The 22,726-nt window shown below is 41.5% G+C and overlaps 1 protein-coding gene and 1 long non-coding RNA gene across 6 annotated transcripts in view; one reads left to right on the plus strand and one right to left on the minus strand.

Annotated features, from left to right (window-relative positions):
- The window catches only part of LOC133254095 (uncharacterized), a 45,321-nt gene extending 35,785 nt beyond the window's left edge, over positions 1 to 9,536 (minus strand). Inside the window, exons 1-2 of the long non-coding RNA XR_009738569.1 lie at positions 9,408 to 9,536; positions 3,358 to 3,407 (exon numbers count right to left, since the gene is read on the minus strand). This is a non-coding gene — a long non-coding RNA (uncharacterized LOC133254095). The remainder of the gene's footprint in view (positions 1 to 3,357; positions 3,408 to 9,407) is intronic.
- Positions 1 to 22,726, plus strand: part of ECT2L (epithelial cell transforming 2 like) — an 89,833-nt gene that overhangs the window by 62,722 nt on the left and 4,385 nt on the right. For all 5 annotated transcript variants that reach the window (XM_061428125.1, XM_061428127.1, XM_061428126.1 and 2 more), the window contains 9 exons: positions 1,058 to 1,161; positions 3,726 to 3,851; positions 7,758 to 7,844; positions 11,534 to 11,748; positions 12,664 to 12,811; positions 14,443 to 14,516; positions 14,616 to 14,772; positions 15,393 to 15,458; positions 19,360 to 19,448. In XM_061428125.1, coding sequence (XP_061284109.1) covers positions 1,058 to 1,161; positions 3,726 to 3,851; positions 7,758 to 7,844; positions 11,534 to 11,748; positions 12,664 to 12,811; positions 14,443 to 14,516; positions 14,616 to 14,772; positions 15,393 to 15,458; positions 19,360 to 19,448 — 1,066 coding nt within the window. The remainder of the gene's footprint in view (positions 1 to 1,057; positions 1,162 to 3,725; positions 3,852 to 7,757; positions 7,845 to 11,533; positions 11,749 to 12,663; positions 12,812 to 14,442; positions 14,517 to 14,615; positions 14,773 to 15,392; positions 15,459 to 19,359; positions 19,449 to 22,726) is intronic.

Genomic DNA, 22,726 nt, shown 5'->3' on the forward strand with positions numbered 1-22,726 from the left:
ATTCTATGTATTTTCTTTCTAAAATATTTAATTTGGTGACGGGCTTCATGGACAGGCCTATTGGACATTATTGAATTTGTTTTCACATTTACACTTCTTACTCATGATTCAATTATCACAATAAAGACTCTTGGAACAATTTCAACTTTAGATCTTCATCTAAACCAGTCAGTTCTTCAAAATCAAGTACTTTTTTAAAAAAAAGTTAGGTTTTTCCTGCATCTTTAACTGCCAACTCATTTTCCTCCCTAACTCTTCACATGTCACTGAAGCACTGTACCAGTCAAGTCATTATATATCTATGTCTTACTTCTCTCTTCCCTTCCTCTGCCTTGCTCTGTCTACACAAGAGCTGTAACATACAAATATGCATACAGGTATTTCATCTGTCAACATATGCCCATCTCTCTCTGCATAAAGCAGGGATTTGTCTTTTTGGTTTTAACTCTACCACATTTAGTAGGTGTTCAGCTAATATTTAAAATTTCTTATGAGGTTATGTTATGGTTATGTTATGGTTCTTTCACAGATATTAACTACTAGAGAGATAAATGAAAAGATTAACAGTAGAAGTGTTTTTTGATCATGTATGTCATAAGGCATGAAAATCAAATGGAAAAAGGTTGCTTTTCAAATCAATGCAAGTTGCTCAAAATATTTTAAAAATATAGGTGTCTGTATGTATGTTTGTATGTTATTCCCTATGGACTTAAAATATTTATGGAATTGAGCACAAAGATAATGCAGAATATAGAGGAGCTTTTGGTGGAATTGAGAATCTAAACTTTATAAGGTTCATTTTTACATGTTCTTTCCCTGTCCAATTTATATATTTTATTCAATATCAACTTTGTCAGAGTGGTCACTTTTTATATGCTACACATTTAGATGCTTTTGCTCATTTTCTATTTTATCTTGATAGATAATCTTCATGGCATAATAGAATTTTTATTCTTAGTCTGCATTTTTATCAACTAACAAGCAACTGTAAGGACTGAGTTTTCTTCTTGATCACATCTCTTAATTAATTACAAAGCATATGGACTTATATTTACAGGGCAATTTGTATTTGACACCATGAGTGTGGCTAACATTCTGAATAACCAAGAAATCATACAAGCTCTGGCAGATGGATTGATAGAACTTTCAAAAGAAAATTCTGTAAGTGTTCCTTTGAATAAAATAAGCTACAAAAACCCCAAAACTTAAATTTTAGTGTGCATTTACCACTTTATCCTTTAGGACATAATTCCTCAGAGAAATAGCATCAGTTTATGAAAACAGTCACTGAAAGAGTCTGAACCCAAGATGTATTACACAAAAATAGGAAAATCTTCTCAGTTATTTGATATTAATCATATGGTACACTGTTCTATCTTGTGATTAATTTAAGTCAGAAGTGACTTCTTAAAGAAAAAAACATGTTTAGTGGCTTATATTTCACATAAACATTATTCAACAGTTAAAACAATTAATAGTATGGCAGAAAAACTGAGAAATGGTGAAACCAGCTATAATAGATGAAAGGCAAGGAAGGCTAGATGAGAGAGGAAGGAAAAGAGAAAACAGGACAGAAACATGCAAGTCAGTAATTTGGTTGGGGATAAGCTTAGGGAAAGCCTGAAAAAAATCAGAAGCAAATTTTGAATGCTCTTCCAGAAAAGTCAGTCCACACACTAGGACACAATGAGGGGAGGCAGAATAAAAACATACTCTGCTCTAATATCATAGAAAGGCTCTAGGAAAATAAAATACAGTCAACTCTATGTATCCTTGGGTTCTGCAACCATGGGTTCTGCACCCTCAGATTCACCCAACCACATGTTGAAAATATTCATTAAAAAAAATTCCAGGGACTCACCTGGTGGCTAAGACTTCATGCTGTCAATGCAGGGGACCTAAGTTCATTCCCTGGTCATGAAACTAGAACCCAGATGCTGTAACTAAGACCTGGAGTAACCAATTAAATACATATTTTTTAATTCCAAAAGTTTCAAAAGGTGAAACTTGAATTTAGTCATGCATTGACAACTATTTACATAGTGTTTATACTGTACTAGTACTATAAGTAATTGAGAGATGATTTAAAGTATATGGGAGGGACTTCCCTGGTGGTCCAGTGGCTAAGACTCTGCACTCCCAATGCAGCGGGCCTGGGTTCAACCCCTTGTCAAGAACCTAAATGCTGAGAGCTGCAACTAAAGACTGAAAATCCCATGTGTGGCAACTAAGACCCGGTGCAGCCAAACAAATGAATAAATAAATGTGTAAAGTATATGGGGGTGTTTCCCAGGTAGTGCAGTTGTAAAGAATCAGCCTGCCAGTGCAGGACGTGCAAGAGACTTGGGTTCGATTCCTGTGTCGGGAAGTTCCCCCAAAGTAGGAAATGGCAACATGCTCCCATATTCTTGCCTAGAAAATTCCATGGACAGAGGAGCCTGGTGGGCTATAGTCCATGGGGTCACAAAGTGAAAGTGAAAGTTGCTCAGTTGTGTGCAACTCTTTTCGATCCCACGGACTATAGCTTACCAGGCTACCCCATCCATGGAATTTTCCAGGCAAGAGTTCTGGAGTGGGTTGCTATTTCCTTCTCCAGGGCATCTTCCCGACCTAGGGATCAAGCCCGAGTCTCCCACATTGCAGGCAGACGCTTTACCCTCTGGGCACACACACCAAAGTATATGGGAGAATGTCCTAGGTTATATTCAAGTACTACACCATTTTACATAAGGGACTTGAGTATCTGAGAATTTTGGTATTTGCAGAGGTCCCGAAGCAAATCTCCATGCATAAGGAAGAATTGTTGCAGCCCTCAGTTCAGGGGAAGCTGAGAACAGGACAGGAATGGGGTATTATCAACATACCTGTTGCTGTATAAGGCTTGTAGTTTTCCAAGAAACAGTTCTCAAATATTTCCCACTGTAGTAATTATACTTTGTGGAGGATTTAACATTGCCTTTGGACACTTTCTCCTTATCATGGTTTCAACTTGGCTTCCTGGGTAAGCACCAGACATCTCCTGGGCTCATGGCCCATTGTAGAGCCCGAGGAGTTGCAGGTAGCCATGAATTTCTTTTCTGAAGACTCAACTCTCCAGTGCACTAGCCAACCCTCTCACAGCCCAGCAATAAATGCCCTGGAGAATTCAGCTGATAATATGATCAGGGATGTTCACAGGGATAATCCTGAGGCCCTGAAATTCTCTGCAGTATTCTCAAACACCAAAGAATTATTCAATGTCTGATGTTGGTTCATGGTACTTATGCCACCAAATTATTTTAAAATAACCTTGTATGATATAATTTTCATGGTGTTCAAACCTACAGCCTGAGAGGGAACCAGATTTGGGAGTCTTACCAGGGTGTTTTCCGCAAGAATTCTGCTGCTTGGAGGCTCTCTTCTTTCCCCTGTAACACACCAAAGTTGTCCTGTCCCCTTTCCTCCTCTGGCTAAGAGGCCAGTGTGGGTCACTTTGGTTCTGAAGACCTTGAGACCCTCCCACAAGACCTTGGCATCCTCACTGAACTGTGACAATAAGCTAAGAACCAAGATTAACCAGAAAGCCCCATTTACTGCCTCAAATAAGAGTGACTTTGTTCTAGACTTGTAAATTAGGTAGAAAGCTGAAAATGCTACTAGAAAATGTGTTCTCATATCTGCTGCACTCTTGTTGACCTGCATTTGAAATAAAAATTCTTTTTTTGGGGGGGTTGGTAATCTTTCAGGACAACCCTCTGGAATTTTTGTCATATTTTCTGCTAAAGAAATGTAGTAAAAAGAGCAAGCATTTTGAAGGAAATGTCATTCTGACAAAAAGTGACCCAAAGGCAACACACAGTTTACTCACAAAGGTAAAATTACTGTGGCATTTTTATGCTGTTGCTTCACTGTACAGTTTGAGAAATGTGCTTAAGAAATTCATAATCAGTAATGATAATTCTAACCTTGAAAGCTTTCAATTTGTCATTTCTCATAAGAACTTCATTTTCATGGATTTTTATTTTTAAAAGGGTGTTTTGTAGTTTCATAATGTTAGTAACACTTAATCTACTTGATTAGTGGATTACATGGCATCATGCTGATGAGAGTAAACACTAGTTGACTCTTGAGGGAAGAATTGAATACTCGCATTCTGTCCAACGTAACTTAAAGAGATTTTTTTTTTTGCAGCCCAGGACACTTTTTTGGTGAAACTAAAAATGGTTCATTTTTCCTTTTTTCTTTTGGTTGAGATTCAAATTCATAAAAGAAAAAAAAGTGGGTTTGAAGCTAGTTCTTTAGTTGAGCAAAAATAATTTTGCCAGTACTATATTCAGAATATGTACATTCTTGGTTAAGTGAAGTAATATGGATTCAGGAAATACTGAAAATTGCACTGTCATTCAGAGAACTGATGTCTATGAAAATGCCATTTCATGCCCATTGGAAAAGCACCTATCTTTGATGATTGAAGGCTGGGGATGCCACCCCTAACACAAAGTCACCGTGGAGACTGTTAGGAGAAATAGACTTGTAAGTTCCCCTAGTAGCAAATGGTGTGTTGCCCTATTAACCTGATATTCTGGAAGACTTTGTTGCCCTGGCTTTACAGGACAGCACAGTGCAGGGAAAGGCAAATGGAGCACCACTGGGGCCGCGTCCTCTCTGCCAAGCTGCCCTAGACTCACTCAGCAGAGTGAAAGGCCTGCAGTTATGCAGCCCCTGCCCTCTGTCTTTAGTAGACCATGCCTCTTAGCAGAACCCCCACTCCCTGAAGCAGCTTATTCTTCCCAACCACAAGCATCCTCTTCAGGAGGAGTCTTGATAAACACATTCCCAGGGACATCAAAGCCTTTAGATGTTAGAACCCTGCTTCCTTGTAGCCTGACCCCTAAATCTATCTCTTACAAAACTCACAGACCATGTACTCATCAGAGTTTTCCAGAGAATCAGAACCAATAGACCTGCTCTTGTTACATCACCTTCCTGTAGTAAAACTACAGAAATGTTAAACTCCTTAATGCCTGGGAATATCTTTGATATTTTCCTTTTTTAAAAATAAAATTAAAAAAATAGATCTTAGATTATTATTTGGTTTTCTGTTATTTAAAACTTGGGAGCTTGTGCATAATGCCCATGAAACAAAGTTGGTGGCCCTAGGAAGGAAAACCACAGATTAAATATAGGTGCTGAATTCAGATAAAATGGAGGTGAGTTTCTCCACACCCTGGAGTTTATTTTTAAAAGTGTAGATATTCATCCAGAAGAGCACACAAACTCTCAACCATGGGAGTGGAAAGTAACGCCTTCTTCTGAGACAGCTGTTTTATAGATTCTTCCACAAGGGTTTGTGTAAGAGGATTAGTCTGCCAAATCCAGGACCAAATACACATACATATATACATATAGATAGGTAGATAGCTCACTCTATTAATCTATCATCTTGCTGCCCAGTCAGTAGTACAATAGTAACTCCTGGCCTTGATATGCCTGCAGTGTTTACACTGATGCTATAGAACATGGTGATAGGTCACAGCCAGAATCATAGTTGTTCTTCAGCACTATCATTTTTCACAACTACTGCATGCATGCTCAGTCGCTCAGTCATGTCCAACTCTCTGCGACCCAATGGACTGTAGACCGCCAGGCTCCTCTGTCCATAGGATTTCCCAGGCAAGAACACTGGAGTGGGTTGCCATTTCCTTCTCCAGGGGATCTTCTGGACCCAGGGATCAGACCACATCTCCTGTGTTTCCTGCATTGGCAGGTGGATTTTTTTTTTTTTTTTTTTTTTTACCACTGAGCCACCTGGGAAGCCTCACAACTCTTTCTGGACCCTAATTCAGGTAGTCAAGTGTTTTCTGGGAGAAGCACCAGCAATAAGTAGGATGTTAGCAATAACTAAGATCCTAGAGGAAAATTCTGAATATGTGATCCAAAGTATCCCTTACAGGCCATGGAGAATCTCAAGGCAAAGGCCCATTGACTCAAAATAATTGTGTTCTTAAAAATGTGTGAAGTTTGCTACTCTGTTACTTCCTTTGAGTTCCTCCTTCAAAATGAATAACAAATGGCATCTTAACCTAAAAACAGGTCCTAAAAATCCTAATAATTAGATAATATAAAATGAGAGAACATGTTGCTTTTAGGTTCAAACACAATTACTATATCAAATTGACTTGCTATCCACAAAGAAAAATTTACATTTAAGAAATAGCTGTAGCTGGGAATTCCCTGGTAGTTCAGTGGTTTAAAAATTCTTAAAAGCTGTTGCTGAGCCAGAGGTGAAACAAAGCCCAGTCTGAGTAAGCAGGTTCTAAGATAGCCAGGGTGGTCCAGGAGTCCACTGCTGAGCTTCAGTGAATGAGCACTCATGGGAGCCTGTCCAAAGGGATGATATCCCAGATAATGGGGCCTCCGTCATCTGTGGAATCCACAATTAGAATCTGTATGGCTTGGGTTCTCTTAAACTCCAGTCAAGCAGGCTGAGTTTCATTTTCATTTTATACCTGCAACCGTCTACCTACACAACTGCAGTGTCACTGCTAACTGGTTGAAGTTATCATTTCTCTATATGAATGATCAGCATTATTACATATTTTGAAAGAAGACAATATTCCACGCATAGAAATTTTGAATTATTTTGTCAAAATTCAAACTAGATTCCCCCTGACCTGGCATAAATATAAATACTGGAGTAGGAAATGACAACCCACTGTAGTATGCTTGTCTGGAAAATTCCATGGAAAGAGGAGCCTGGTGGGCTAAAGTTCATGGGGTTACAAAGAGTTGGACCTGACTGAGCACACATGCACACAAGTATAAATACATTCCAGACTGGTGTGGGTCAGCCCCAAATGGGAAAGGACATGGTGAGAAGACTATGTGGAGCAGCTATGAAGTGCTCAGACTCAGGTGGGGGGCCTGCAGGCCCGGGAGAAACTGGCTGGCTGTGTGTGCTTCTGGGCCCAGGGGTCTTACACAAAGGCTTCAGGCAGCCATGAGGCATGTCTGCAGGTACAAAATAAAAGCGTGTTTTTGTCTGAATAGAGTAAGACAAAAGGAGTCTTGGTTATAAATTGGTGTTTTTCTTCTAGTTTCACTCCTATATATCAAGGGGTTGCCATGGATAGTTTTATCTTTGACTCAGAAGGGCAGCAGCAGTGACCATTAATCATCATTAGCTTTCAACACAAACGTGGGACCAGTGTTCCATTTCTCAGCTGGACCCTGGGATGCTGCAGGGAAAGCGGAAGGGGCGCTATTTTTTAATGTGATAATTTATATGGAAGCCACAAGAAAAATTAACAAGGCAAAGTGAGGAAAGAATAAGCCATATTTAAATGTGGAAACAGATCTAGAAATGGCATGTGAATTTCTTTATGACAATTTTTCATTAGGTGAAAAAAGAGGTGAATTTTACAAAGCATTGTGAACTTTTCTTCTAGCATCTTGAAAGTAAGGTAACTTATGTGCGCACTGCTGCCAGAACTCAGGCAGAGACCTATTTCCCAGGCATGTGTGAGGAGCTGTTCCCAGGGAAAACGGAAACTGCACTGAATTTAGTTTCTTAACACAGTTCCTAGGAAGCAAAAAGTTATTATTTTTTAAAACATAAAATTTAATTTTGTTGAGTGCTTAACTTATGTTTCTAGAGAACCCTGTGATTAGGGCCAAAGGCAGAGCTACTAAGAACCTCCTGTGGGCTTAGCACTGACTGGGCATTTAGATATCCCAGGGCCTGCCTCCAAATAATCAAGTCTGCATTTAATCCTCAGGAAAGAGATGTTATAGAAGATAACCCTCAGGACACAAAACCAAGTCTCAGCAAAAATGATCCAAATTTTGAGTTGCTGGTTAAGCTGGTAAGCCAACTATTCTGGTTTGTTCTTTCTCTTTTCTTGAGAGTTTCTCTTGACGGGGGGAACCCCCAAATATAACTGGAGGAGATCCAGCCAGTAGCTTTTTCTTTTGAGTAAGTCCTGATCTAAAAAGAAGTTGAGCCAAGGGGATGGACATGAAACATCTTGGCAACAACAGTCATCTCTGTGCTACTCCATGCTTTTCTAATAGGACGCTAGAAAGGCATTTAAAGAAATGGTCCCTGGACACAAAGGTTCACAGTTTCTAACCAACCCATCAACTGTTGATTGAGTATAATCAATCACAGTTTCTAACAGACTCATCATCAGCTACGGTCTGATTTCAAATGTTGAGTATAATGAATATAACCTTTAGGGTTGTCTTTCAACGGGTAGTGGGTGGAGGAGGTGTGGACCAGCAGAGGCTTGGTCCTGTGCTGCCGGTTAACACACAGCGCATGCGTGCCGTCTAGCATTTCAATAGCACACATCCACTTTTACTGTCATGTTTCAACCTCAGAATTCTGAAAGGCAGACATTAGAACCCGCATTTTGTAGAAGAGGAAGTCAAGTCAGAAAACTTAAGTGATTTCCTTAAGGTCAAGAAACAGGCAGAGAGAAAAGTTTGAATCCTGCAGAAGGGTGATCGGCCCTGGGCTCTTTCCCAACCACCCAACAGCCGGGACCAGTCTGCCTAGAGTGGGTGGTGCCTACAGTCCGCCTACAGTGGACAGTGTCCCTGTGGACCTCGGCAGCTGCGGGCTCACTCAGCCCCACGCCATCCCAGGAACCACCCAGGAAGAGAGGGTTTACAAAAAAATAAATACGACAGTATCTCCGCTGACCATTGGTGATAATACTGCACAATGGTTTTGTTACCCAAACACAACTCCATGTGCCCAATGTACAGTGAGGCCAAACATACCAAAATGTGGGAGTTTGGAGCAGAGAAAAGGTAATCGCAGAGCCAGGCAAGAGAAAGGTGGCTCAGGCCTTAAAAACCCCAAACTCCCTGAAAGCTCTCAGCAAAGTGCTTTTCTAGGAAAGGTGAGAGGGAGTGTGGTTAGTCGTTACAGACTTCTCTGTATCAGAGCCTTTGTTCTTGAGGTCAGGTCATGGTCAGGTAATGATGTTCCTATAAATTTCTACCAAACAAACATTATCCTCTGTTCTGACAGGAAAGGGCCAGGTTCCAAGGCACAACTTTCACCCTCCGAGCTCTGGTATTGGCTGACAGGTGGCTCCTTCACGGCCAGGTCCCCAGACCCTGCCCAGCCGTCATCACTGACGGAGGCACCCAACCCGACTGGCCCGCCCTCAGGTTCCTCAGGCCGCCCAAATTGCAGGGACAGGTTCTGGAGACTACCTACGTCCCAGGCAGATGGCCACTGCCATTAGGTCTCAGAGGTGGGGATGGGGGAGAAGCTCACCACTGCCTCAAGGCCTGGGGCTCGGCCAGTGGGCGGCCATGGTAGGAGCTCCAGAGCCCTGCAGAACAGGGTCCCCGCTGGCCCAAGGCTGGGTGAGCTACAGAACCCAGGGAAAAAGCTGAGATCCACCTCTTACCTCACTTTGCACCAGAAGACCACCACTCGGCTGACGGTTGGTGGAATGCTCCCACCAACGGAACCTTATTGACAGTTGGTGGTTTGTGGGAGGGGCCACTGTGGCACCAACCAATGGCTGAGCAGGAATGCTAACGGTCTCTCAGTAGCTGTTGCCTGGTAACAGGGTGGGGTGGGGAGGGTGGCTACGGTGGGGTGGGGGTGGGGCTAATGGGTCACAGCAATCGCCTGCTAAGAGCTATTCTGGGCAGCGCTCTATTATAGTTTCAAGATAACAGCGGAAATTTGACAACTGAAACCTTAAATCAAAATCGTTATAAATATTAGATAACTCCAGTATTTTAAAGATCACTTCATGGCAAATAGATGGGCAAACAATGGAAACAGTGACATACTTTATTTTGGGGGGCTCCAAAATCACTGCCCATGGTGACTGCAGCCATGAAATTAAAAGACGCTTGCTCCTTGGAAGAAACGTTATGACCAACCTAGACAGCATATTAAAAAGCAGAGACATTACTTTGCCAACAAAGGTCCGTCTAGTCAAGGCTATGATTTTTCCAGTGGTCATGGTATGGATGTGAGAGTTGGACTGTGAAGAAGGCTGAGGGCCGAAGAATTGATGCTTTTGAACTGTGGTGCTGGAGAAGACTCTTGAGAGTCCCTTGGACTGCAAGGAGATCCAACCAGTCCATTCTAAAGGAGATCAGCCCTGGGTATTCATTGGAAGGACTGACGCTAAAGCTTAAAGTCCAGTATTTTGGCCACCTCATGCGAAGAGTTGACTCATTGGAAAAGACTCTGAAGCTGGGAGGGATTGGGGGCAGGAGGAGAAGGGGATGACAGAGGATGAGATGGCTGGATGGCATCACTGACTTCGATGGACCTGAATCTGAGTGAACTCCGGGAGTTGGTGATGGACAGGGAGGCCTGGCGTGCTGCGATTCATGGGGTCGCAAAGAGTCGGACACAACTGAGTGACTGAACTGAACTGAAATAGGCTTTATATACAATAGGCATGTGTTTGAAAGATTAAAACTAACCAAGAACAGTGTTTATAGTATCTCAAACAGAATGAGTGTTCTGATTCTTAAATTATTTTCACATTTTAATTTTAGATCATGAAATTATGGTTGACATTTCAGGTGCAGATCACATGGCATTAAACATTAGTATTGTCTTATTTTATTTGGAGCAGTGTGGGGCTGGAGGGGAAAGAGGAAATTGTGTTCTAAGAGTTTTAATCGTCCTAGGTACAAATACAAGGCTATTAGATTTTTTAAATTTGAATATTGTGATTGTTTTCTATTGTAAAAATACTAATTTTACAACTTCAAAAGTATAAATAGAAGGGAAAGAATCCTAATTCCAGTAAGGAAAATTAATTTCTCCAGTCATAAACATAGCACTCAATATCAGGGTGTGGGATTTCTTAACACCAGTGCATGGCTTTTCCCTCAGGATTGCTAAAACAGAACTTTGATATATAGAAAGCATAGAACATTGGGAAACCTAACTACCCAGGAGAGATAGTAGTTTTTCCTGAACACAGAAAGAAGAGCATGATTTTGGTATTTCATAATACATAGCGGGAAATAACTATTGAATTATTTGATAACGAGAGGTCTAGCTCATTTCAGTCTTGTCTACATGATAATCAATAAAACGCTACTGGGGGAAAAAAAAAAAAAAGGAAAACAATGCACAACCCAAAGGCTTTCTCACCATCACCTCTGTAAGGGCAGAATTCTGCCTTAGCATCATTGTAGAAGCCAACACCTAGCACATGACACTAGATATCTATTTGGATGGATAGATGGATCAAAGTAAATTCTCAACCTGTACCTTCTCAAGATTCAAGAATCCAAGACCCATCTCATCTATGGCATCAGGCTGGCCAGTGTAAGGGACAGTTTGATGATGGGGTCAAGCAGAGTCCTCCATATTCCTTTATCAAGTTTCCCTTCAGCCCTGCATATCACGAATCAGAAAGGTACCCTCAGAGTGACCTCCTGACTGCTCAATACTTTCATTTCTCTGTCTCCTTTGACTGTCAGGCCTTTGGATGATGGAAGCCTGAAATGAGTAATTACACTTTCCTTCTGAGTTCTTAATGCTTTTCCACAGGAGAGAAAACTCCAGCTGGATTCAGCCGAAAAGCGAACCAGAGTCGTCAGGGAACTCTTACAGAGCGAGAGAAAATATGTGCAGATGCTGGAAATTGTGAGAGATGTTTATGTGAGGCCACTGAGAGCGGCGCTGTCATCAAACAGAGCCATTCTGAGTGCTGCAAACATCCAGATCATGTTCTCTGATATTCTGCAGATCTTATGTCTCAACAGGTAAACTCTGAATAGCTATATTTTGAAATATTCATTGTGGTATGGGAGGAACACACACTTGTTTCAAAAAGTTATACAGAGGCTCAGTCATTCTCTGCCCTTCTTGGAGACACTGCCTGATCACCTCACAGAAGAGAGATGATTCTTGACACTGGGCTGCAAACAGTAGTGATGATTCCTGGGGTGTATTCCTGCCTGGACTCAGAGCTATAGGTCAAGGAGTGGAGGTTCAGTGCCTGGGGATTCTATATTCATTATGCTATTTATGCAAAAGACAATGGGAAGGGGAGCTATTCATAGTCATCAGTGTTTGGCTGATCAGTGGGAGAGGAACAGGAGGCTGTAATGGGACTAAGTCACTAGAACACTTTGCTTAGAGAACCAGAGGCTGGGGATTAGTTTAATAACAGTATATGTATATGGAAGAGTTGAGAGAGAAAATTGATCATTTGCATAAGACAAACTGAGCTTGTGTTTCTCTGCCAGTAACTCTTTAGATAACTTAGAACAATTTCCTTAGCTTCGGGGACCCCAGATTCTATAAAAGGAACTATTGTGCTTCCAGTTTTGAAATTCCATGATGGCTGAAGAATAACCTTTGATCCAAGGGAAATGGGCTTAGTGGTGGTGATGGCATTCAGCCATTGAAGTGAGTTGAGCACCCTCCTCTGAGGACTGTAAGAAACTGTCCCCAGGCAAAGGGGAGAGGGAACAGTCAGGGCAGACTCTCCAGGCCACCTTGGGATCCTGAGTCAGCCCCCAAGTCAACCTACTTCCTCCCTTTCCAGCTCTGTGTCAAGGCGAAAGGATCTGACAAAAGCCCCACCCTAAATGACTGAGTACACATTTATATTTTATAAGTTTATAGGCTGTCGTTGGTCAATATTTCACAGCCATGCTTTTCTCATGTTCCAGGCGGTTTCTAGATGACCTGAGAGACAGACTACAGGAATGGGGCCCCACTCACTGTGTGGGAGAAATATTCATAAAGTTTGGAAGCCAGTTGAACACATATACCAATTTCTTCAACAATTACCCTGTGGTTCTAAAAACTATTGAGAAGGTAACAGATGGAGGGACCATCCAGGCATTTATTAGACCTTCTGAACTTGCGAGGACTAGAAGGACTAGAATTCGTAGGAAAGACTTTTCTATCCTTGGCTTCCGGATCTCCTCCTCTGGTTTACCGGGAGCTCTTTGAGGATGAGGGCACTGACTGACTTAGTTTCGATCACTAGGGGCTGGCATAGTGCTTGACCCGGCAGTGCCTAGGACTTGGTTGTGGGACTGAACTAGTCCTCATGCAAATTTCCAGACTCCCACCTGCACCAGTTACCCTGGGGCTTGGTTATAGGAAGATAGTTCACAATTAGGCAGAAGCAAAACTGTGAACCTGCTTTGACACTGCCTCTACAGCCCGTGTGGTGAGTCCAGCTCTCTCATGGAGAAAAGGAATTCATAATCATGTGTGGAATAATGGCACTCAATGTGTGAAATCTCACGATAAAACAAGGAATTCCTTTGTTTTGAATTCCTCAGCAAGTGCGTTTTAAACAGTTGTCTTTGTTGCGACAATGTGTATGTAGTCTGAGCAGGACGATGCAGCTCTCATCTGTGCCCCTTGGTGCTCTCATTAGGATCTCTTCTGATGACAATAAGATACTCTTTCCCCTCCTCGGTTTGCATCAAAAGGGCAGCAGGAGGGGCACCTTGGGACATGGTGGTGCCCTCTCCCTGTGCCCGCTGTGGCCCTGCCCACCTGTCTGCCCTGAGGCCCTGAAGTGAAGTTTCTCTGAACACTTCCTGACCTCAGACATCTCCCTTTGTCGTCTTCTTCCTGCTCCACCCGGGGAGCCACCCGGGGAGTTTAAGCTCTGCTGCGCAACTCTGATTATGTGAAAGTTGCATGAATAAAGCAGTGTCATAGAACTGACCTTTAGGACAAGAAACAATCGGAGCAAAGCATCACATATTATCATAGCAGATTGGTGCCAGCAATTTTATAGTTATGGATAGTAATGTGTCTATTTCACTAGCATGGGGATACATATAAGTAAGTACTCAGTAAATGTTAGCTATTAATATTATTGAAATCAGTGACTATTTGATTTCTAGAAATTAGAATTACTGGCATCTGAGAAAAATGCGGTGACTTCCTGGGGACTGTAATGGTGATGAAAATGCATTTTAAAACAGATTTTAAGTACAAAGGAGCACCTTCATAATGTTATTGTGGAAAACATGCTTAACAGCAGAATTACACACCAATCCCTACACTTAACACTTACTGTGTGGCAGGTACTCTATGGATAGGATTTCCGCCCCCTCCCCAGCCCCTCACCAAGAGTTAGCTATGACATCCATGAGAAAACTGAGGCTCAGAGGAGCTAAGTAAGCTTGACAAAGTCACACAGAATTAGATAAAATTAAATTAGAATTCTAATCCAGGCTTACCTGCATGCAAAGTCCATTTTCATTTTTCTATACTGATTAAGTCCAATGACTAGGGTTAATTTATGGTATAATTAATACAGTATACTTAGGATATCAGGAAGCACCTATAGTATTAATACTGTGATTAGGTGTAGGTGTTGCCCTTTTGCTTTGAGCACTTCATTATGCTTGTCTGGTAGAATAGAAACAACACTTCACAACTGTCTTACAGAATTTTGACAATATAACTCACATCTTTAGTGCAGAGAAATGATACCAGCCTTCCGAGCTTTCCTGAAGAGGCATGATAAGACCATTGTTACCAAAATGCTGAGGTAAGCTCTGAGGGAGAGCACAGCTAGGTCACCCCAAGGACTGGTGTTCTGTGGCCTCAGAAAGGGACCAGAGCTCCCTTCTCTCTGTGCCTTCTACAGTCTTCCAGAGCTGCTTTTGTACCCATCCCGGAGGTTTGAAGAATATATTCATCTTCTGTATGCTCTGAGGCTTCACACTCCTGCGGAACATATTGACCGTGGAAACTTGACCATTGCAATTGACCAAATCAAAAATTACAAAGGCTACATAGATCAGGTTGGTTGCTGGTAAGAGTCTGTGTCCTTTAAAAATGTTATGATGCTTTTGTGGTACTCTGACTCAAAGATTCTGAAATCCCTTAGCCTCTTGGGGTTCTCTTCAAACTTTTTCATCCTTTTAATGCTAAATCATTGTATTCAGTGATATTGAGCACTGAGGGCCTTTATTCTAAACCAAATAATGTTTTCAGATATCTCTTTAAGTACACTTATACAGATTAAAAAAAAAGAGCAAACCTCTTTGTTTCTGAAAGTACTTCTTAATGTATTAATCAACTTTCCTGCCTAAGAAAGTACAGCAATCACAATTATTCTCTGCAAGATTTGATCATCTTGGAGTATAGGACTACCATTCTGAACATGTCACTGTGATGGGCACACAGCCCAGGAGTCTGGGCTGAATGGAAACAATAACACAGTACACCCAGAAAAAAACTTTTTGAACAGAGTCTTGCCACTTGCCTCTTTGTTTTAAAACACTGGGTACAGGAAATTGAGATTCTTATGATAGTTTATGAAAATACCACAACGTTATCAAGTGCCATAACATATTTTAACCTATTTATATGTATAAAAACATTACAATTTCAGTTTGCCTAAACTCACTTTCTTTTCTAGATGAAGCGGAACATCAGTATGAAAGATCACCTGTTAGACATCCAGAGACTCATCTGGGGGTGCCCTGTACGTATTCTAACGCACTTGCTACATCTCATGCTCAAAAAGGAGAAATAGTGATTCTGATTCAGCTAACATCTATTGAGTGCCTGTTGTGTGCCAGGTGCTGCCAAGCTCTCATATTCCACATCCTTGTTATCTGCAAGGATGCTAGATGAGAAGAGGCACAAGTGGGCTTGACCCCATCCCGTGATTTCTCTGTAGTCTTAGCACCTTGCTTGGTACTACACACCTCATGACCCCCTTTGAGGAATGGGGCCATGTCTTTATTGTTTTCTATTTCCCTGCATATAATATGTGGCGCAGGATTCTGCCCACTGAGGACATCTGTAAAAATCCTGGAAGTCCTCTACTGGTTATCTGTTACCTATGGAATATCATCTGACTCATTCTACTTTCCTTCTCACTGCCTTTCAGTTCAGTTCAGTTGCTCAGTTGTGTCTGACTCTTTGTGACCCCATGAACTGCTACACGCCAGGCCTCCCTGTCCATCACCAACTCCTGGAGCCCACCCAAACCCATGTCCATCCAGTTGGTGATGCCATCCAACCATCTCAACCTCTGTTGTCCCCTTCTCCTCCTGCCCTCAATCTTTCCCAGCATCAGGGTCTTTTCCAATGAGTCAGTTCTTCGCATCAGGTGGCCAAAGTATTGGAGTTTCAGCTTCAAAATCAGGCCCTCCAGTGAACACCCAGGACTGATCTCCTTAAGGATGAACGGGTTCTATCTCCTTGCAGTCCAAGGGACTCTCAAGAGTCTTCTCCAACACCACAGTTCAAAAGCATCAATTCTTCGGCACTCAGCTTTCTTCACAGTCCAACTCTCACATCCATATATGACCACTGGAAAAACCATAGCCTTGACTAGATGGACATTTGTTGGCAAAGTAATGTCTCTGCTTTTTAATATGCTGTCTAGGTTGGTCATAACTTTCCTTCCAAGGAGTAAGCGTCTTTTAATTTCATGGCTGCAGTCACCATCTGCAGTGATTTTGGAGCCTAGAAAAATAAAGTCAGCCACTGTTTCCACTGTTAACCCATCTATTTGCCATGAAGTGATGGGACTGGATGCCATGATCTTAGTTTTCTGAATGTTGAGCTTTAAGCCAACTTTTTCACTCTCCACTTTCACTTTCATCAAGAGGCTCTTTAGTTCTTCTTCACTTTCTGCCATAAGGGTGGTGGTGTCTGCATATTATCGATATTTCTCCCGGCAATCTTGATTCCAGCTTGTGCTTCCTCCAGCCCAGCATTTCTCATGATGTACTCTGCATATAAGTTAAATAAGCAGGGTGACAATATGTAGCCTTGATGTACTCCTTTTCCTATTTGGAACCAGTCTGTTGTTCCATGTCCAGTTCTAACTATTGCTTCCTGACCTGCATACAGGTTTCTCAAGAGGCAGGTCAGGTGGTCTGGTATGCCCATCTCTTTCAGAATTTTCCACAGTTTGTTGTGATCCACACAGTCAAAGGCTTTGGCATAGTCAATAAAGCAGAAATAGATGTTTTTCTGGAACTCTCTTGCTTTTTTGATGATCCAGCGGATGTTGGCAATTTGATCTCTGGTTCCTCTGCCTTTTCTAAAACCAGCTTGAACATCTGGAAGTTCACGGTTCACGTATTGCTGAAGCCTGGCTTGGAGAATTTTGAGCATTACTTTACTAGCGTGTGAGATGAGTGCAATTGTGCGGTAGTTTGAGCATTCTTTGGCATTGCCTTTCTTTGAGATTGGAATGAAAACTGACCTTTTCCAGTCCTGTGGCCACTGCTGAGTTTTCCAAATTTGCTGGCATATTGAGTGCAGCACTCTCACAGCATCGTCTTTCAAGATTTGAAATAGCTCAACTGGAATTCCATCCCCTCCACTAGCTTTGTTCCTAAGGCCCACTTGACTTCACATTCCAGGATGTTTGGCTCTAGGTGAATGATCACACCATTGTGATCATTCTGGGTTGTGAAGATCTTTTTTGTACAGATCTTCTGTGTATTCTTGCCACCTCTTCTTAATATCTTCTGCTTGTTAGGTCCATACCATTTCTGTCCTTAATTGAGCCCATCTTTACATGAAATGTTCCCTTGGTATCTCTAATTTTCTTGAAGAGATCGCTAGTCTTTCCCATTCTATTGTTTTCCTCTATTTCTTTGCATTGATCACTGAGGAAGGCTTTCCTATCTCTCCTTGCTATTCTTTGGATTATCAAACCACACAGACATACTCATAATTCTCTAATAATGTCAGCCTCTCCTTACACATTTGTGTTTTGCTCATGCTCTTCCCTCTCAGAAATTGCCTTCTTTTTCTGCTCCACTGGATAAACTCCTATTCGTACTTTAAAGATCCAGTTCAAGTATCATCTGCCTTGAAAAGTTTCCCCCAACATCTCCAGGTGTGAGTTGCCCCTTCCTAGGTATTCTTAACACCCTGAACCTCCCAGTCACACATTCTTACAGTCCTTTATCCACAAGATTGGGAGCTCTATCAGGTATGAACTAGTGTCTTCTAGTGTTCAGCATATAGCAGGACTTTAATATGTGAATTATGCAGAGTACATCATGAGAAACGCTGGACTGGAAGAAGCACAAGCTGGAATCAAGATTGCCAGGAGAAATATCAATAACCTCAGATATGCAGATGACACCACCCTTATGGCAGAAAGTAAAGAGGAACTAAAAAGCCTCTTGATGAAAGTGAAAGTGGAGAGCAAAAAAGTTGGCTTAAAGCTCAACATTCAGAAAACGAAGATCATGGCATCTGGTCCCATCACTTCATGGCAAATAGATGGGTTAACAGTTGAAACAGTGTCAGACTTTATTTTTTTGGGCTCCAAAATCACTGCAGATGGTGACTGCAGCCATGAAATTAAAAGACGCTTACTCCTTGGAAGGAAAGTTATGACCAACCTAGATAGCATATTAAAAAGCAGAGACATTACTTTGCCAACAAAGGTCCGTCTAGTCAAGGCTATGGTTTTTCCTGTGGTCATGTATGGATGTGAGAGTTGGACTGTGAAGAAGGCTGAAGGCTGAAGAATTGATGCTTTTGAACTGTGGTGTTGGAGAAGACTCTTGAGAGTCCCTTGGACTGCAAGGAGATCCAACCAGTCCATTCTGAAGGAGATCAGCCCTGGGATTTCTTTGGAAGGAATGATGCTAAAGCTGAAACTCCAGTACTTTGGCCACCTCACGCGAAGAGTTGACTCATTGGAAAAGACTCTGATGCTGGGAGGGATTGGGGGCAGGAGGAGAAGGGGACGACAGAGGATGAGATGGCTGGGTGGCATCACTGACTCGATGGACATGAGTCTGAGTGAACTCCGGGAGTTGGTGATGGACAGGGAGGCCTGGCGTGCTGCGATTCATGGGGTCGCAAAGAGTCGGACACGACTGAGCAACTGAACTGAACTGAAAGTATTAATCGATTGTGTTTTTATTTGGCCAAATTGAGGAAGCAAAATGCAGTTGTTTTGGCCTAATTTAGATCTGCACATTTTGAAAGGGAAAGAGTAATGGGATTGACTGGATTACAGAAAATCCAAAAATCTTGGGACTCACAGAGTCCACAGAACTTTATCTCTGGATCACTATATGCCCCAAGTGATCATCTCCATGGCTGGATCAGTAAAGGAGCCTGACATCTTAATTTGTAACATTTCTTGATAGATCCCTCCTGACTCACCCACATCCCCACTTTATTTTTGGTAGTAGGAAAGAATTTATAATAAAAAAAATAATTTCAATAGTTTTAAAAATTAGACAACTCCCTCAAGTATAGTTTTAAAAACAATGCTTTTTTCATAACTGAACTGAGTTCTATTCAACACTTACATCTTTTGGGATATGATTATTCAGTAATGAGACTTATTTTATAAAAAAATATATATATTTCAAATTCTTTTTATTTCATAGACTCTATCAGAAGCAAACAGATATTTGATTAGGGTTCAAGATGTGGCCCAACTTCACTGCTGTGATGAGGACATAAGTTTCTATTTAAGGTAAACATTCAACTATCCTATGGCTATGAGTGTGTCTTAATTATTTTGTACCCAGAATCCAGTACAATGTTTGTCATATTGTAAATATACAATAAATCTTTGTGTTGATCTAAAAAGTTACATATACACCCCTCTGAGACAATGTAAGGTGTTTATCACCTTACTCAGATTCCAGGCAGCTCCTTCATTGAATGGAAGAAACCCAACTGTCACTGCCTGGGCCACTAACTCGAGACATGGGATTTCTGGTTTGGTCACTTTCCTACTGAGAGGAGAGCTGATGTGAGATATCACATGGATGATCTGCTCAACTCTAAGAAAGAGAAGACCAGTTAATTATCTGCAGTTAGTTACTGAGGTCAGCGCTCCAAAGGTCTCACCGTAGGACCACCATTGTACTGAGGTCTCACATGTCTGGTTTGCACAGTGGTCACAGTAGTGTAAAAACTATTGTGATGCGAAGGTGCTAACATTTCCTTTTCTCCTTTAGAACAAGGATGGGCAAACTTTTCCGTAAAGGGTTAGATGGTAAGTATTCTAGGTCTTTCTTGCCAAATGATATCTGTGGCAACTAACTTTGCCATTGTAGCACAAAAGCAGCTACATAAATACAATACATAATGATTAATATGATCTTCATAAACAATACATGTGTAGCTGTGTTCCAATAAAACTTTATTTACAAAAAGCAAGGAGTGGGGCCATTGTTTTTAAATTCTTGCTTTAGAAAACTATTTGAAATCTATGTTTTCAGTATTAATGGCAAAGATGGTAGCTCCACAAACAGCAACCAAATGCAGAGGAATTAATTCCAATAAAAGAAATGAAAATCAGATTACCTGTTATTTCAATGAATATTTCACTGAATGTTTCCCAAAGGCCAGGACAGGATTTGGGATGGAGGAGAGGTTGGAATAAACCAGTCCCTTAAATGAAAATCAAATCACACAACTGTGTCACTTCTCACTGTCACAGTGTTTTTGTTTTCTCATTTTGTTGTTTTGGGTCAGGAGCAATAGAAATGAGCTACAAGAGAAGGAACTAGATATCAAGTCAGCAATTCTAAACACAGTGTAGTAGGACACATGCTAGGGATTATTCCAGTTTTTTATTATTAGAATTAATTTTACCTTCATATGTTCATTCTCAGACACTCTTCCTTTATCTTTCTTTATCTACGTCCATGTTTCTGACTGACGGAATTTGCTCTGGGGAGAGTCATTTTAGAGCTAGAAAACTGGAGGCATGTGTCCCTCTGTAGATACAACCCACATAGTTTTGGATTACGCTTTTATGCACCTTGGAACTTTGACATTTTCATGTGTGACTTTAAACTTGCTGATTTTTTAAGCATTTTGTTTACTTTTGTTCTCCTTCTAATGGGGTGTCACCAGGTGCAAAGTGGAGCCTCTAAGGCCGGTGAATAGAGGCACGGCTTTAGATCACCAAACAGGGCATCCACTGCTCAGACCCTGAGTCCTCTTGAGGACAAACATTACTAAACTACAGAGTATGTATATTGTTACCTTTGCTTTTAGCTTATCCAAAGGGACCTATAGTCATTGACCAGGAAACTGGGCCCTGGGGGAAGAGAAATACCCAGACTTCTCAGGGATGCAGGACTCTGGCTCTGAATTGACTTTTATCCTGGCAACTGCCAAAAGCCACTATAATCCACTAGTCAGAATGTGGATGATGAGGACAAGGTGATAAACAGTTTTGACTTAGGTCAGCTCACAGAGGCTTCCCTCATGAATCAGACAGTAAAGAATCTGCTTGCAATGCTGGAGAGCCATATTCAATCCCTGGGTTGGGAAGATACCCTGGAGAATGGAATGGCTACCCACTCCAGTATTCCTGCCTGGAAAATCCCATGGATAGAGGATACTGGCAGGCTACTGTCCACGGCGTTGCAGTCGGACACGACTGAGTGACTAACACTTAGCTCACAGAACCAATGACGTACTGTTATCTGTTCATGCCAAAGTTTATGCTCTGCAAATTACTTTTAAAGTTTTATGTATTTATGGAAGTTGGGTACTTTGTTTCTTGATCTGGCTAACGTATTAATAGTGATTAAATAATGACAAAACACTTCTAGAATGGTGTTAAGAATTTAAACTATGTTTGGCGGAGTCATTGAGTCTATTTGTGAAAAAGCAAAGAAATCCTGTCCAGGTTCAAGGAAAACACTCTACCCGTGGAGTTAGTTCTTCTGAATCCGAGCAGCAGCAGTATTCTGAAACTTGAGTAGGATCCAGAGTTTCCATTTCAGTTGTTCCATTATGTCAATGTGAAAGGCAAAATTATTTGTTTTTACATATGTAGAATAATAAAGGTTTTTTAAAAAGGGTTCTGGTGTTTTTTGTCTTTGGATGAAACTTGTTGAAGCTCTTGGTGAGTATAAATGGCTTTTGGAAAGCTTTTTCCTAGGTAAAATACATTTATATGTATTTTAAATAGCACTTTCATAATAATAAAAACCTCTTTGTGCATTTATCTTTCCCTGCTCACATCCTCAGGTTACAAGTGGCCTCAACTCCAAGTTCAATAAACGTGCCTGCTCCTTCTCCTCTGGGCCATCCACCCACCCAGCCCAAGTGGGTCACGCTATTAGAATTCGCCTTCATTTAACTTACTTTCAACGCTATCCCTTCCAAAGGGAAAAATCAAACATCTGTTTACCAAAGCAAACACTCCTTTCAAAGCTTCATCTTCAAAGCACCCTGGTAGGCACATTCCCTGGCCATTTAGATAGAAAGGCAAAGTTTTATTACAGCTTTTAAACATTTTTCTCAAATGATATGATTCTTATCAGTAATAAGAGTAAAAATATTGCCAAAGAAGGGTCACAAACATGGGTGGAATTCTTTCGCCTAGGGTGGCCACTCAGCACATACAGCTCACCACATACTGATCTAAATGCACCCCCTTTCTTGCTTCCCCCTTTCCCTCATCCCTATTTCTATTTGCTCCCTTATTCTCAGAATAACCTATCAACTTAATCTGGAACATTATTTCTTTCAAACTGTCAGTAAATATGAAGCATCCCTCTCCTTCCAGCCTAAATCATAACCACAGATATGGGAAGGAAATGTGTGAAAAAGGAAGGTGGCTCCAGGGGTTGGATGACCAGTGCACTTCTATCTCTCCACACACCTAACATGACCTGTACCCCCTACACTCTCCCAAGAGCTGAACCTGAAGCAAAGCACTCCTTAAAATGTTTAAACCACTCGCTCTCCCAGTCTAGTCTTTTGGCCACCTCATGGGCACAG

This window comes from Bos javanicus, chromosome 9 (genome assembly GCF_032452875.1).
Source record: "Bos javanicus breed banteng chromosome 9, ARS-OSU_banteng_1.0, whole genome shotgun sequence".
NCBI lineage: Eukaryota > Metazoa > Chordata > Mammalia > Artiodactyla > Bovidae > Bos > Bos javanicus.